Source organism: Ptiloglossa arizonensis, chromosome 11 (genome assembly GCF_051014685.1).
Source record: "Ptiloglossa arizonensis isolate GNS036 chromosome 11, iyPtiAriz1_principal, whole genome shotgun sequence".
NCBI lineage: Eukaryota > Metazoa > Arthropoda > Insecta > Hymenoptera > Colletidae > Ptiloglossa > Ptiloglossa arizonensis.
The window spans coordinates 2,656,907-2,669,149 of NC_135058.1; the positions used below are offsets into that span (position 1 = coordinate 2,656,907).

Consider the following 12,243-nt stretch of genomic DNA (forward strand, 5'->3'; position numbering starts at 1 on the left):
ATATTTTTTCTACCATATATTGTACGATGTTTCCTAATTGTTGCACGACGTTCAACGTTAAAACTTCTCCTAACGATCCTCCGAGACAAATAAATTCTGGCTGACATATATTTCCTATTGTTAACAACGACACGGATGTTTCGGACGAGCAAGTTAAACGAAACATCTTGTACGCGATTCTTACGCAACATTTGGAAATTGCTACTATCGAAAATGTAAATATTTTGTTCACGTTACTTCCGAATGTCCAAAATATTAGGAGCGCGCAACATACTTGAAAAAATGAGCGAGAAACTTTTAGAGCTCGTAGCGTTTACTTGAACAAGTAAAAAGGTCTTGATAAACATATTCCTTGAAGTGAACATCCATTGATTAAGAATACGAAAGGATTTCTACGATATTTCAACGATCTACCTAGTCTTTCCAATTGTTCATGTTTTCAGCAACACAAGTTGTATACATTTATCTCTGTTGTTCTCAAGATACTCCCACTTTAGAACTTGGTTAAATCGAATTTCTATATAAAAGGATTAAAATACCCTGAGTGTTTCAGCTACGGCAATACTCCGAGAGTTCAATTACGAACACAACCGAATACTCCTAGAGAAATCTACGAATACTCGATAAATCTCGTAAAATTTCAAACACGATTCCGAACACGTTCACGATATACGAACACACGAGTCATTGCATCGCGTTCCCAATCGTCTTACATATCCTAATTATTGATAAATAAATATCGTCTGTTCGCGAAGTAAATTTCGTGGCCAATACCTAAACAGTTGATACAATCGTACACGTGGTTTACCCAACCCACGAGTGATTGCATCGCGTTCCGAATCGTTTCACGTATCTTAATTATCGTTAAATAAATATCGTCCGTTGGCCAAGTTCCGCGGCAAATGCGGACAAAGTTACAACGATCGAATAAATCCACAGACTTACCGAACAACGCTGGCGGTTCTACGTCGCGTACAGACAAACTCGAGGACGCCTGCGAACCGCTGGATTCCGTGCTCTGCATGCATCTGAGCCTTCTCCTGAGCTTGGGCATGTCGAAAGGTAGGTCTCTTAAATCCACGCTGGTCGCGCTGCCAGAAGTCGTGGCGTCCTGTTGCATAAGCAATCGCCTTCTACGTAGTTTCGGCATGTCAAACGGTAGATCGGACAGCTCGGGCTCGTTGTCGACAAGATTGATGTTATCCAGCTGCGGTTTCAACAAGTGGAAACCGAACGGTTTGCACTTGATCCCGGCCCGGGACTCGATCGAGATCCCGCTGTCCGAGCCCTGGATCTCCGCGTCGCCCGACGACGAGGATTGTAGCGCCAAATTGATCAGATTCTTGTTCTGGGGAGTTCGTCTCTTCTTGAACGACGTGTCCAACGGCGAAGTCACGGAATTCGTGTTGGTGTTCGTGTTCACGGTGTTGGTGTTGTTCGACGCGATCACGTTGTTCTCGGTGACGTTCTCCTCGGGCGATGCTTTCTGCGAGTTGTTGTTACGATTGTTGTCCGAGGTCTCGGAGGCTGGTTCCTGGGACGATTTGTCCGAGATCGGGGAGAGTATATGGAGCTTGTTCGCGTGATGGGTGAGGAAACCGGTCATCGAGGGTTGTTGGTGATGATGGTGGTAACAATTGGTGCTACCGCTGTCCGAGCTGTGCGAGCTCAGGCTGGTGCTGTGACGGCTTTCGGAGCTGCTGGTGGATCTGTTGCCCTCGCTGGTGCTGCTGCGCAGGGATTCCATGCTCCCGCCGCTGCTGCTGGTTGCCATGCTCTCCGTGCTGGAGTATCCGGGTCTGCGTCTACTGGTGCGCAATTTGAATTCCAGAAGCCCGACCTCCCGACGCGGTCGCAACAGATCGCTCTCGGCCTCGTGGGGCCTGCCCTTGAACTCCATGATAGGCTTGCTCTCGCGGATCAGGCTACGCGGTCGTTGCCTCTCCTCTCTCGGCCTGCCCTTGAACTCGAGAATCAGTTCCTTGTCGAATCGTCGTCCCTGGGTGGAGTCCACATTGTCTTGAGCAAAATCCTTCGGTCTGCTCTTTATCTCCAGTATACTGCCCTCGCTGCTCTGGGGCGAATCTTTGGCTCTGAGCAAAGACTTCACGGGGAGTCTGAGGTCTTTCAGGCGCGGATGATCCGGTTGGGAGGGCAGGTTCGGTGTGCTGCGAATGTTCAGCAACAAGTGATCACGGTTCCCGTGGAACTTCGCCGGCAACGGTGCCGTGGATGGAGGCGACGGGGTATAACCTCTGGCCGGTAATCGCGGCGATCCGGTTTTCTCGTCGCTTGAATTGATCTGGAGGGATTCGATATCTTGGGACAGAGTAGAAATATTGTCTGATTGTTGTTGTTGTTGCTGCTGCTGCTGCTGCTGCTGCTGTTGCTGCTGAAGACGGCTCGGAATTGGTTTTGGGCGGAGAAGTACGACTTTGCGTCGATCTTTGCTGCTGTGGGACTGTCCAGCGTACGGGACTTGTTGTTGCGGTTGCTGTTGCTTCGACGTGTCCGTCGATGAACTCGTTCTGCTTACTGGGATCGCGCTGCTGCTTCTCATCTGTAACGAGAAACGAAAGAACAACGGTTCACGGGTGGTTAAAATTGTCATCACGGTGCGCGGTGAATACACTCGATATCGAAGGAACTCGTTACGAGCTTCTCGACGACTAACCCTTCGCATTATATTAAACTCTGCTTACACGTCGCGGAAGATGTAATTAGATCGGAGCGTAACAGCCGAGTTATACGGTTCAACCGCAATTAAAGTCTAATTTGCGCTCGGTGGCGGGAGATACGTAATTCGTAGCCGGAAATTCCGTAATATTTTTAGCCGTATTAGACGTTAATTATTTTTCATTAAAACTCGAGCCCGTACGAGTATCGCGGAAACGCGAAATGACGCGACGCGGTAACGTCCGCGCGAAACTTTTCACCTTGTTACCGACGAGCTGGGTTTGCTCTACCGGGACGTTCGTAAATTATTTCTAGCCGGGTTTTTGATAGACAAATCGGATACAAGGGATGAAATATTTCTCTTACCGTTAGAAACGAACGCGCGGAAAATGCGCATCGAGCGCAACGTACTTACCGAATTTGATAGAAGTGAACTACTTTCCGAAAAATAAAAACTTGGACGGTTTAGAGATATTCCGATCGACGTTGTACAAATTTCCAAAAATAAACCAACGCGTCACTGTACGAAAATTTATGGATCAACGTTGAACAGAAACGAACGATACGAGAAAGTTACGACTTTGTAGATTATCGACGCGTACACGTTTTCCTCGATAAAATGTATTTAAACGAAAAAAAAAAGAAAAAAAAACTATGCACACTCGCGAAGTACCAGTTGGCTCGTAAGACCTACCTGCGAGTGCAACACCGGATGATTGGTGACCCGGTCGAGGTCATCGAGGTCGTCGTCGGAGCGATTGACCTTGCAATCGAAGGCCGTCTCGTAGAGGTGACGTTGCCTAGCCATTTCTTCCTCGTCTTCCTCCACCTCCGCGTCCTCCTCCTCCTCTTCCTCGCCTTCGTCCTCTCCCTCCACGTCGTCCTCGTCTTCGACGAGTATCGGTTGCGGATCTATCCTCCGTGTACGTCGTAGCTTGCGCACTTGGTGCCGCGTTAGCTGCGGCTGTCGTTCATCTAGCTCATCCTCCTCTTCCTCTTCGGGCGATGCGACGCAGGTACAAACCGTGGCAGGCAGGTCATGGCTCAACAGTCTATGCGGAGGCATGAGTGTGTGATCCCACTCGGTGATGATGCACGACGAGAGGATCTCGTTCCTGGCTGGGACAGCATGCTCGCTCCCCGACGTGGGGCTCACTAGATCCTGACTCTGATAATGTTGCGGCTGCGACAGCTGTTGCTGTTGCTGTTGAGACGAATAGGTGCCCCCATCACCCGCTACCGAGTTCCTCTTCGGTATACCGGGTGTCCGTGATCGTTCACCCGGCACGTCGAGACTCACGCTTTTCCTGTACTTGTTCGGTTGCGTTTTGGTGATTTGTTCGGGCACCTTGAACAGATCGCCGTAGTAATAGGGTGACGGATGACGGACCGGTTGATTGGACTCGGTCGGCGATTGATCGGTGAGATGCACCAGGGCCACGCAGCCAACCGCAGCCCCGTGGTCTATCGACGCTACCTCTTTGTCCCTGTCTACAGAGCCAGCTCGCGTCGAGGAAGACGCGTACAGACTGTTCTTGCGTTTTCTGATCTCTGCCCGACGACCCTCCTCGTCATCCTCGCACGACGATCCCGAAGCCGAGGGATCTGCAACACACGTACCGATACACGTGCGATAATTCGTCGAATAAGCGACAACGCGATCGCAATGTATCGTCGGTTTTCCGTATTTAAGAATGTTCTCGAGACAATTCGTCCGATAGGCGATAACGCGATCAATCTATCGTTAGGTTTCCGTATTTAAGGATGTCCTCGAGATTCGTTCGAACTTTAACGCGAAATGTAAAAATATTCAATAGTGTACCGTGCGTCTGCGAGAACCAACGAGCGTTTCTATCCCCATTCTAGTTTACAGTTCCCTCACCGTGACATTTTCGCGATACGTATTGTCGCTATTGACCAAAGAGGGTGACGAAGATCGACGGTAGTCAAGAGGGACGATACGAATCGCCGCGATAGCGGGGAAACTGAGATGTAAATCGGAGCGGGGATGTAAAGACTCGGTGGCTTTCTTCTCGCAGATGGACAGTACTCGCTATTGCATAGACGGTAATGTTACGCGAAAGTTTAGAAATATTGAGGTTCGTTCCTTCCAAGTGCTACGAAGACACGATCATCGGTACGGATGACCATGGTACTCCAACGCGTTAAGAATCACCGATGCAACGATAAGTCGCATAAAGGATTCGACGGGAGTTCTATCTCGAACGCTGGCAATGCTAACCAGCGTCATCCAACATTCATAAAAAGGGTGCAGATCGAGGCAGGTGGGGTGGGTCGCGCTCCGAGGTCGCGAGTGGAATGTATAAAGAGGATTCTATCCTGCAGGGTTCTCCCTTTCTTGGCTCGCGCGAAAATGAAACCGCCAAAACGACGCGAAATTTTCATAATCGTTTCGTTATAACCAGCGGTGGACGCCATTGGCTACTCGGGCGTCGAAGGACGAGAGCAAAAATGCTCATGGGGAGAACGAAATTGCCGTGAAATGGCAACCTCCTCTCCTTAAAAATCACTTCCTCGGTCCGCGAGATATTACCGTAATGGTTTCTGGCCTGCCCGCCCGGCTGACACGGTCCTCTCCGGATCCCTCTTCCCATCCCCTTCAACCTCTGGTTTTCTTCCGTGCACTTCGACTCGTTCCGACGTCGACCAACGTCGCCCCAACCCCTAGGGTTCACGATCGCGTCACGAGCAACGGATCTAAACGAGGAACAGGTCGGACAGGAGGAAGCGCGAAATTACACGGACACCCGGTACGTCAGCCAGCCAGCCAACGTACGCACGCAGTACAGACGAAAGGACTGGAGATAATGGGAGCATTATGCTCGGCCGGAGGGCTCCGACGAAATCCTTCCTCGCTCCTCCTTGCTGGGGTGGTAAGTGCAAGAGGCACACCATAAACCACGCCAGAAGCTGTTTCTGACAGGAACCGCCTCCCACGGATATACGTGGTAAAAAACTTTTCCAATGGGAGGAAAAAAAAAATTATTATCAGAATCCCGTCTGATCTCTCGTGTGTCGCCGGCCGCGTTGAATCCCCGAAGAGGGCTAATACCGCGTGGGTTACGAGCACGATGGGATTAATGGGTGCTTAGATACGGAACTACGGCTTCCTTCCTGTGCGTTACAGTGAACAAATTGAGGATATGGTAATTCTCGAGAGGCTTTTTTCTCTCTCTCGTTCTCTTTCCCTCTCGGACAATTACGAAAGAACGAGCGAAACCCGAGCAAACGCAGCAAATTTTATCGAGCGAAAGATCGCGCGTATTCTCCCGTACGAATTTACGCCGAGCATCGTGCCACAGCGTATCAACTTATTACGTATTTCCAGGCGGTTTCATTATCGCGACACCGGCGAAAGTTCCTCCTCCACGTGCGAATATAAAAGGCCACCTCCCGAACCGTAAAACGCGAAATGAGAAATTAATTCCTGAACAATGAATCCCGGAAATTATAACACGTGCCGGCGCTTTCGCGAAATTGCGGACTGGTCTCGCGCCGTTCCTTTTCATCTCTCCTTTCGACTTTTGCGAAACGTCCTAGCTGCGCCGCCATAAGCTACGACCAACACCGAGGCTCGAACGATATTCCTATCCTTTTATACAAGGTGTCTCGCAAAATATACCGATAGATTTTTCGCGAGAAAACGGATCGAAAACGCGAAATAAAATCTCTTGGCGCGAGGCTCGGTTTTCCAGAGAATTAATTCTGGAAATTCGAGGGCATCTGTCCGACCATAGCTCAGTGTTTCTACTCGCGTTGGTATTTAGAAGTTTCAACGTTCGTACGATATTATCTTTTCCCCTTCGATTTGTAGTTTTATTATTTTCTAAATTGTTAGAATCGGTTGCAATCGATCGTATCATGGTCAGGGTGTACGAGCACCGACGCAAGTAGAAATAACGACTAACGAGTAAACCGCTTAGCAAAGTCGAGCGCGTATTTTCAAAATTTATTTTCTCGAAAAGGAAACCTCGCGCAAAAGTACGTTACCCTACATTTTTTGTTCATTTTTTTACCTGGAATAACTTTACGCTCGCTGGTACTACATTCTGCGGGGAAAATTGACACATTTGTTTTTTCAAGACGGCATTAAACTCTTCTACAAGAAGCGAAGAACTGGTACAAGATTCCTGACGTCATTCCACGTTACATTGTTCACTTGTCGAAGAAAATTTGTCTTCTACTTGCTACGTAAATATTAAACCAGAATTCGTTATATTTCGAAGTAATAGATTTTACGTTCGTTTCTTTTAATTTACGCGTTCTTGAAAATTCTACAGATCGAAAGGTTCATTTGTAACATATTCGAGCACACTTCGATTTTAAAGATCGAGTTCTCTTCCTTGTGTACCGATTTCTTTTGTAATTTCAAGTGGACACTGCTCTTTCGATTTTACATTTATCATCTACGATACTTTTACACCTTACGTCGCGTTAATCTATAAAACGTGCTAAATCTATAAAATTCAACGCAAACATTTCGATAATAGTAGCTTCTGTAAAGACACGAATATCGAGTATACAGCGATACGAGCATACCAGCTCGATTGTTTATTCTTTTGCGCAAATTTAGTTCGCAATGCAGAAAATTACTCCCGGTTTAGGACGAGAATGTCGCTTTTGAATCACCAATTCGCCTCGCGGACCCTGACCGTTCGATATGTACGGCGAATTGATGCATTGTTGAAATGGCGCACGCCCAAAACATCCATCATGTTTCCGTGTCAACGGCGCTAACGTTCGTTTTGCATGCATCGCGTACAAAAAAGCCGATATCGCTTCGGGGGATTTTCGCGGTGTCGTTGGAAACGTTGCTCATGAACGACTTTCGACGATTCGAAAAGGTGCGATAAAATTCCAAAAATCCTTTCGTCCTAAAAAATCATCATAGCGCTCACGTACCACACGTGCCCGTTCAAAAGTAATAGGACACCTGCTCGTTTCTCGCCGAACGTAATAACCGATCCGGTTTAATTAATTTCCACCAATTTGATGGCATCGCATCGACAAAAGTATATATCGCGATATAAGTACTCGGTGTTCGTATAACGAGGTTACCCATTTATCGAGTTTCATTTATCGAAAACATACCCCGTGTTCGTTTAACGTATGCGTTCGATTCGATACGCGCAGCTTCCCCGGACCACTTTCGATTCACAAAGGTCCGAACATTTACATTTCGGTCTTTCTTTATATTGATTGCGCGAAAAATTAATAAGGCGAACACCGAAATTAGTTACGGCAGTAATAACGAAACATGACGGATTTCTAGACGAGAAGAAAATTTGTTATTACGAGTAAGTGGTGAAATTTTTATCGCAACACGGAATATATGTACTCCTTATAGTCTAGAGTAATAAACTTGGTAATGAAAAATTGTAACAACTTTCCGATGATTCTTCAGGGTTACTTTATTCTCTGTAAGTGTCCTGGAGGGTGGTATTGGTATTTTATCCGTGTAACGAAAAAAAGATAAACCGAAAAATTTGTATTTTCCGAGACTAAAATTGTCTCGGATCAAAAATGTTGTAAGATTGAACGTTAAATTGGTCGTTCGAAACATTGCACCTTCTGTTGTACTTTAAAAAGTGAATTGTGTCGGTTAAAGGACGCTGTTAATAGTTGGATCAGAAACTGTTTCACGGTTCTGCAATTATGAAGCGGTAACGTCCCATGACCGAGCAATACGAATAAAAAACGCAATATCAGCTGGTAGTGTACATTTAGAGCAATATGCCTGAATATTTATATTAAAGCGATACGACGGAACGCAGCATAGGGGTTAGACGGTAGCGATTGAACGTTAAACAAATATGAAAGCCGACCTAAGAGTGTACGTTCGGGGGAACATAAATATGAATTCGCAACTGCTCTGTTCGTCTCGTTTTACAAAAGATAGTGAATGAAATCTGAATAGGAACAAATATGAGATATCCTCCAATAGGATAGTCCTCTTAAAGGAGGTTTGTCTCGAGGGATGAAATGGAGTAAAGAAAGTTCTACAATTGATGCATGAAGAATGCATACTGTACGATATAAATGCAAAGTATTATATTTTATTCGAACTGTAAATATTTATAAAAGATTCAGACACTAAAACAGAAGTGAAACAATTAGTTAAATCGTATATTTTATCACTACGACAATAACAGTGAGAGATAACAAAGATCACTCGTAACGAAACTTTCTCGTTGCGATATAAGAGGCATTCCGCGTAATATTTTCAGTAAAATTGTATCGCAACAATTTTAAATACTCAAAACGGCTAATATACCGATCTCGATCGATGTAAATAAGATTTTACGTATGTATATAGAACGACATTCCTTCCTAATCTGAAACGCTACGTACACTATGCAAAATTATAAATTGAATTACTGCTACTCGTGTCTTGATGAAACCTAAAATCAGCGGATCGTGATAATCAGTAATGACATCTCCATGATGGTAATCGACGAAGGGTCGTCCTAATGTGATTAGCCAACTCGGTGGTTGTCAATGTCATACCTCATGACTCTATTGTTATCTGTATCGATTACTACGATTCGATAGTCCGCGAAAATTTGATCCCACGAATTACCGTTTGCCAATGTTAAATTTCACGATACGAAAATCATCCGGATTAAGACCCTTGTACATCGGTAGATATTCCTAACGAATAGTAACGAACTTACTACAAATTGGTGAGTACAAGTGTTGAATATCTCGATACGAGAGCTATCGGGATTAAGTTCTCCGTGTATCGGTAGATATCGCTATAGCGAATTTCCTGCAAATCGGAGGACATCGATATCGGATTTTCTACAAATCGGCAGCCATTGTTATTGGATTCTGTACAATCGACGAATATCGTCACCCAGTTTCCTTCGATTCAACGACGGTTGCTTCCAAGTACTTCGTAAATCACCGAACGTTGTTATCCAACTTTCTACCGTAAATCGGGAAAAACGTTTCCATTAAATTCTTTACAAATCGGTAGACACTGTTGTTTGATTTTCCAATAATTGGAGAACATTGTAATTGAATTCCGTGCAAGCAATCCCTACGAAACAACCGTCACTGCTACCGAATTGTTCACCGATCGAAAAATGTTGCTACGGCTGCTCGACAATCGATGGGAACGTAGTCATCGAATCCATATTGAATCGATAATTGTCGTCATTGGATCTTCTACGAATCGGTGGCCGTCGAGATCGATTCCCGGAACGCGGGAAGTTTCAAAATTAGGTTCAACAATTTGAAATTCAAACTCGCCGGTATAATTCGCGTAATTCCGAAACTGGTTTCCGCGACACAGAATCTACGTCGCGTTTCGTAACGCAAAATGTCATTAAAACGGACTACTTGGATGTTGGATTGTATTACGGTAGTCACTGCGAACAACCACGGTACGTTCGCGAACTTTTCAGGAATCGTTGGCACGATACAAAGATCGAAAACTATTTCTGATTCATAATTATTACTATTGTTACTATCTGGTTTCGGTAATGATATTATCATCCTAACCTGTTTAAATATGAAAATCGGAAAGGAAGTCTGCAACGTCGTACCGAAGTAATTGCATAATTGCGTGACCGTGAGGTATAGCCGATAACTGATTTCAAATCTTACCAATTATAATGTCTATCAAACTCGTGACGGTATTGTAGCGTTGTACCGTTAGCAAACGTAATTGTAATTATTTACTTGCAATTTTGGTAGTTACATCGATATTGCAATATATAAAATACTTGAAAAACACACACGTATTAGTATTCTCGAAGAGTTGATTTTGTTGGAATACAACGACATTAAACCATGCAGTACTTGAGAAGTCAAGGAATGGTGGATGAGCTACCGGTTTTCCTATTTATCAGTTGATGTGACGACGTGATCGATACAATCTGTTCAGTTGTTCATAACCATACTCCGCTGCACGACTGTAATATATTTATCTAAAAATAAACGTCCTATTTACATTTTTCTCTTGTGCTAAACAATTCCATAATCCCACAGATTTTAATCTCGGTTACCTCTTACAAGTTTCTTTTCATATTTCAAATTTGTAAAATCGTGGAAAAGCATTTCCAACAAATCTTAAAGATGATTAAATTTTACGTAAAAGAATGAAATAAAATTATTCTCCATTTTCCCCGATAGAGACTACATTTAGTATACAATGAACGTTTTAATAAATATATTTACCAAAATATTGTTCGGTTTGGATAATTCGGAATATCCAATTTCCTTGGATAAAAATAATATTGAATCGATCTCTGTAAATTTTCCTTCGTTACGTCGAACAGAGTCGGCGAATAGAAAACCAAGGAAATGAAATTCTGGAATTATTTATCGCGTCGGCGTCGGTAGGTTCGTTCGAAGATCGTTCAGTACGCGATTAGCAGAGTCGCACGTGCACCATTTTCAATCATGCTTCCCCCGCTGGGTCAGATCGTCGGACCCCGTCCGGTTCGTCGAAGGACGCGCTCACGGGTGACACACACACACACACGTACACTCGTATACGCACCTACACCGTATCCTGGCGTACGGCCAAATTGCACCGATATTGATTACCGATCGATAATCAGATTTGCGCGGTATCCGCAAACCAGCGGGCGTAGTCGTTGGGGAAAAAAGGGATGCGGGAGAGAGAAGTAAACGGGGTGACTGCACCGAATGACCGAATGAGTTATGAAGTAAACGAGCTACAGCCCACCCGCGAGGGTGTCCGAGGCGATTGATATATCGCGCGAAACCGGTGTACGTGCGAACGCCGACGACCAGAACGCCGAAAATCTGTAGATAACGCGGTGCGTGAGTCGGTGAGTGGTCGCGTGAGTGCTTAGCGAGTGATATATCGGCACCCCGCTCGGGAACCGTTCCTCCTATGAACCACGTGACCGACCAAGGTGCGCGACAACTTCCCCCGTGTAGCTTATCGAAGCCACGGGGAGGAAATCTGCGCGAATCTGTATGCACACCTGTCGGTCCGTAGGATAGAGGCCGGCTCTCAATTTGGTGTAGTATCGTACCTAACGCTTACAGTCGATGGTACAATATATCCGATGTTACACCTTGTATATTGTACCATCAATTACGAGAAATAGGTACAATATTATACCGTTACGAGAATGAGAGATATCGTACCATCGATCGTGAGGTATAATATTATACCGTGTAAATTATACCATTGATCGTGAGGGTTGCCGTTGAATTTTCGACGAATCGGTAGACATTGTTAACCGATTTTCTACAAATCGGAGAACACTAGTCGAATTTTATACAAGTATTATACAGGTTGTATCCCCTGTATTTTCACCATTTTATAGACACTTCTGCGAATCTACCAAAGAAAGGTTTCGGACAAGAATTGGACAATTTTCGATCGGTTGCACATATGGTTATTCAACGCAGCTCATCGAAAACTTTTGACGCAAGCATCTCTATGGAAGATCAGCGGAGATTCCTAAAAAGTGGTGGTCGAACTCGAAGGTTACGTGTTGCGTATGCGGGCGAATCGACGCGTTCAAAATGGCGCAGGAAATTGACTCGACGATACGAGAT

At 45.1% G+C, this 12,243-nt stretch overlaps 1 protein-coding gene across 1 annotated transcript in view; it reads right to left on the reverse strand.

Annotated features, from left to right (window-relative positions):
* The window catches only part of Hwt (SH2 domain-containing adapter heavyweight), a 291,059-nt gene that overhangs the window by 28,272 nt on the left and 250,544 nt on the right, over window positions 1-12,243 (reverse strand). The window contains exons 4-5 of the mRNA XM_076323000.1: window positions 3,371-4,281; window positions 946-2,560 (exon numbers count right to left, since the gene is read on the reverse strand). Coding sequence (XP_076179115.1) covers window positions 946-2,560; window positions 3,371-4,281 — 2,526 coding nt within the window. The remainder of the gene's footprint in view (window positions 1-945; window positions 2,561-3,370; window positions 4,282-12,243) is intronic.